Consider the following 2,923-nt stretch of genomic DNA (forward strand, 5'->3'; position numbering starts at 1 on the left):
TGTGGGAGGGGACATGAGAAGTGAAACTATATCTTGTGGAGAGGTGAAGTAATGTTAGGTGGAGAAGGGAATGAAAATTAAAAAATAAGGAAATCAAATTTGCAATAAGTAGGTATGGGTAAGGGAGGATGGAATAAGGTATTAGAAAGAGAGCAAATAGAATAAATGTGGTACACAAGGAGGATGGAATGATAAAAAAAGAAGAAGTGATTGAAGGTCGATTAGTACTTATGGAAGACAAAGCACAAAATATGAAAGAAAACACACATGTAAAATTGATGAAATAAAAGAAAGAAGGGGAATGGGTAGGTTTTTGGTAACTTACATTGATAAATATTAAAAAACAAAGAAAAAAGAATCTATTTTGCCAAATAGAAAATAAAAAAGATAATAATAGAGATAATATTTTTATTTAAATCTTTATATTAATAGAAATACATACATACATACATACATACATACATACATACATACATACATACATACATACATATAAAATTAAATTTAAATTTTAAAATAATATCTTATATCAATTGTTTTTTTTTTTAATGTCATTATATAAAGTTGGAGATACTTATGTTTATATTAAAGTAGCATGAATTATTGGTAACAACAAAAGAAAGGAAGCAAACTGATATGCAAGGCTTGCATTTCAAGTATACCCGTGCAAAAGTATCAATCAACACACCAAATCTATCCTTATTGAAACCCTTCTGCTTTGCAGTCAAAAACTTTGCTGGAACATTGTCTGTTCTCTCGCACATTTTATTATTATTCAATTTACTTTTCTAATATTTTTTCTCTTATGCCATGGGTTAATTCTTTTCCTGTCCTGCTATTATTTCTTTCTTGCTTCAATAGATTTCTTCAATTATTCTGTGTGCATGAAGAGGGAAAAAAAAAACTATAAGTGAAAGCCATGAAGCATGAACCACAGGCAAAGCATTTTCATTTTGTGATTTTCTACTCTGATCTTACTCAAGGAAAATCATATCTCAAAGCCCAGTTAGCTTACTCCAGCAAAGATGGGACAAGCCTGGGGAAATTTGCAGGACGCATTCAAATGTATTCCGATTAAATTATCCCCATTTTATTACAAATTCTTCAATGCCCAATAGTTTTTTGCTTCTCCATTAATCTATATTGTTTTGTTTTTTTGGGTTGGCAGCTAGGATACCAGAAGAGCAAGTGAGAGTTATCACAGGTCATATATTTGATCGTGTAATTGAGGATGTAAAGAAAAAAGAAAAGGCTAAGGATTCTTCATCATCATCAGAGCAAGACAAAACCACCCTCACCTTTGATGAGATGCATGCTGCAATTGTTCTAGTCTTCCAGTAAGAATAACATCATCAACTTCTATTTCCTCCATTGACAATCTAGATTTGAGAGTGTATGTATTTGGAATTGTAACTATATATCAATGAATTGAAAGATTTACAAAATTGAAACATCTATTGATTTAAGAGCTGATGAGAGTTTTTTCATCAAATAATTTGCCTTATGGCTATACAAGTAACACGAATTATCTTCTAATATGAATTTGATCGATGAACAGAGAAATGAACAAGAACATTCCTGGTGCCAACTATAGTCCTCCTACAAAGGAACAGGTCGCAGAAATGCTCAGGGTTTGTACTCATATCATTACATTTGAAGTTTTATTATTAAAACCTAATTATATGGTGTAATTTCCAGTCTATAAAAACATGTAATAGATTTTTGAATTACCAATCATAATATGATCTATTATCAATATGAATGAATAGTGGAGAGGAAATCTAATATTATTAAGATGGATTAATCTATCATATAGCTTAAATATTTTTGGAGTACATAAGATGTTAAAAAGATCAAAAGTAAAATTATCTTAGAATAAGATTAATAACATGCTAATTATCCAATAATCAGCCAAAACAGCAGACAAATGTCTTTTAGCTTAAATATTATCATTTAAGCAATGTTCAATTTAGTCAGCATGCCCATCTAGATTCAATTGTGTGAATGTTTTTAATTTTAAACATTTTGGGTCAGGATGATAGAGAATAAGGATAATGGAACAATAGAAACATTTTCACAATCAAATATAAAAAGTTTACATTAATAATATATAGATTGTGGAAATCTACTTGGTCTTATGTTTAATTTATTTATAATATGATCTTGTTCAGTGGATCCCATCACTTATACAAATGCATTGATATCAAAGTACAGGATTTTGATACAAATGAAGATAAACAGATTGATCGAGATGAGTTTTCAAACTTTGTACAAAATTTTACAGTAGATCTGATGCGGATATATGCAAAAGAGTTGCTGATAATGGCAGTGGCAGTCCCTGCAGCAGCCGTAGTGACAAAGAGGGCTACCAGAGGAGTCCCTTTTCTAGGCAACCTGGTTGCCAAAGTACCCACTACAGTTTTTGTAGCCGCTGTCACATCTGCAGTTGTGGTCATATTCAAGACAAAGTAAAGTCTTGTATGAGCCCACATAGATATTTGGGAAATTCAATATTTTTTATTTGCTATCATGGAAATAAGCGTCACTTCTGCGCTAAAGATTTGTTACTTTGATGCCAAGGAATTATGGGCGGGATGATTCTATCATTATTGTATATGATTTTTTATTAACTTCCTCAATATACAGAAGTAAGTAAATAAAAACACGTTTTATAAACTTTGGTTTATGTAAGAGAATCATGCTTGGCCCGCAACGTTGTAGCTTCCTTTGCCAAATTTTTGTAATGATGAGCACTCAAAAGAAATATTCCGTTAATAGTATACAAATGTAGAGATAGAAAAATATTCTTTAATAATAATTAGAATAATAATTAAGAATGATAGTTAAGATTCATAGATGTTGTATGAAAATTTGAAATATACAAGTAGGTTGATTTTTGATGTTAAGATATTAATTTTGTTGT

At 30.4% G+C, this 2,923-nt stretch overlaps 1 protein-coding gene across 1 annotated transcript; it reads left to right on the forward strand.

The window, feature by feature from the left end:
* The first annotated feature begins 908 nt into the window (after positions 1-908).
* Positions 909-2,676, forward strand: LOC149550903 (uncharacterized). Its single transcript, XM_089789594.1, has 4 exons — positions 909-1,065; positions 1,169-1,337; positions 1,559-1,631; positions 2,215-2,676. The coding sequence occupies exons 1-4, from the start codon at positions 1,026-1,028 to the stop codon at positions 2,470-2,472; spliced, it is 540 nt and encodes a 179-aa protein (XP_089645720.1). The 5' UTR covers positions 909-1,025; the 3' UTR covers positions 2,473-2,676.
* Positions 2,677-2,923: the final 247 nt, after the last annotated feature.

Source organism: Cupressus sempervirens, chromosome 6, assembly GCF_028749045.1.
Source record: "Cupressus sempervirens isolate cs-2001-9-10 chromosome 6, ASM2874904v1, whole genome shotgun sequence".
NCBI lineage: Eukaryota > Viridiplantae > Streptophyta > Pinopsida > Cupressales > Cupressaceae > Cupressus > Cupressus sempervirens.

What these genes read in the sequence shown, in the direction of transcription:
- LOC149550903 (XM_089789594.1), top strand. Translation starts at nt 1,026, where the DNA reads ATGGGACAAGCCTGGGGAAATTTGCAGGACGCATTCAAAT. An exon ending in TTTGCAGGACGCATTCAAAT is followed by an intron (nt 1,066 to 1,168) that starts GTATTCCGATTA and finishes TTGGGTTGGCAG; the next exon opens with CTAGGATACCAGAAGAGCAA. An exon ending in AGGTCGCAGAAATGCTCAGG is followed by an intron (nt 1,632 to 2,214) that starts GTTTGTACTCAT and finishes ATCAAAGTACAG; the next exon opens with GATTTTGATACAAATGAAGA.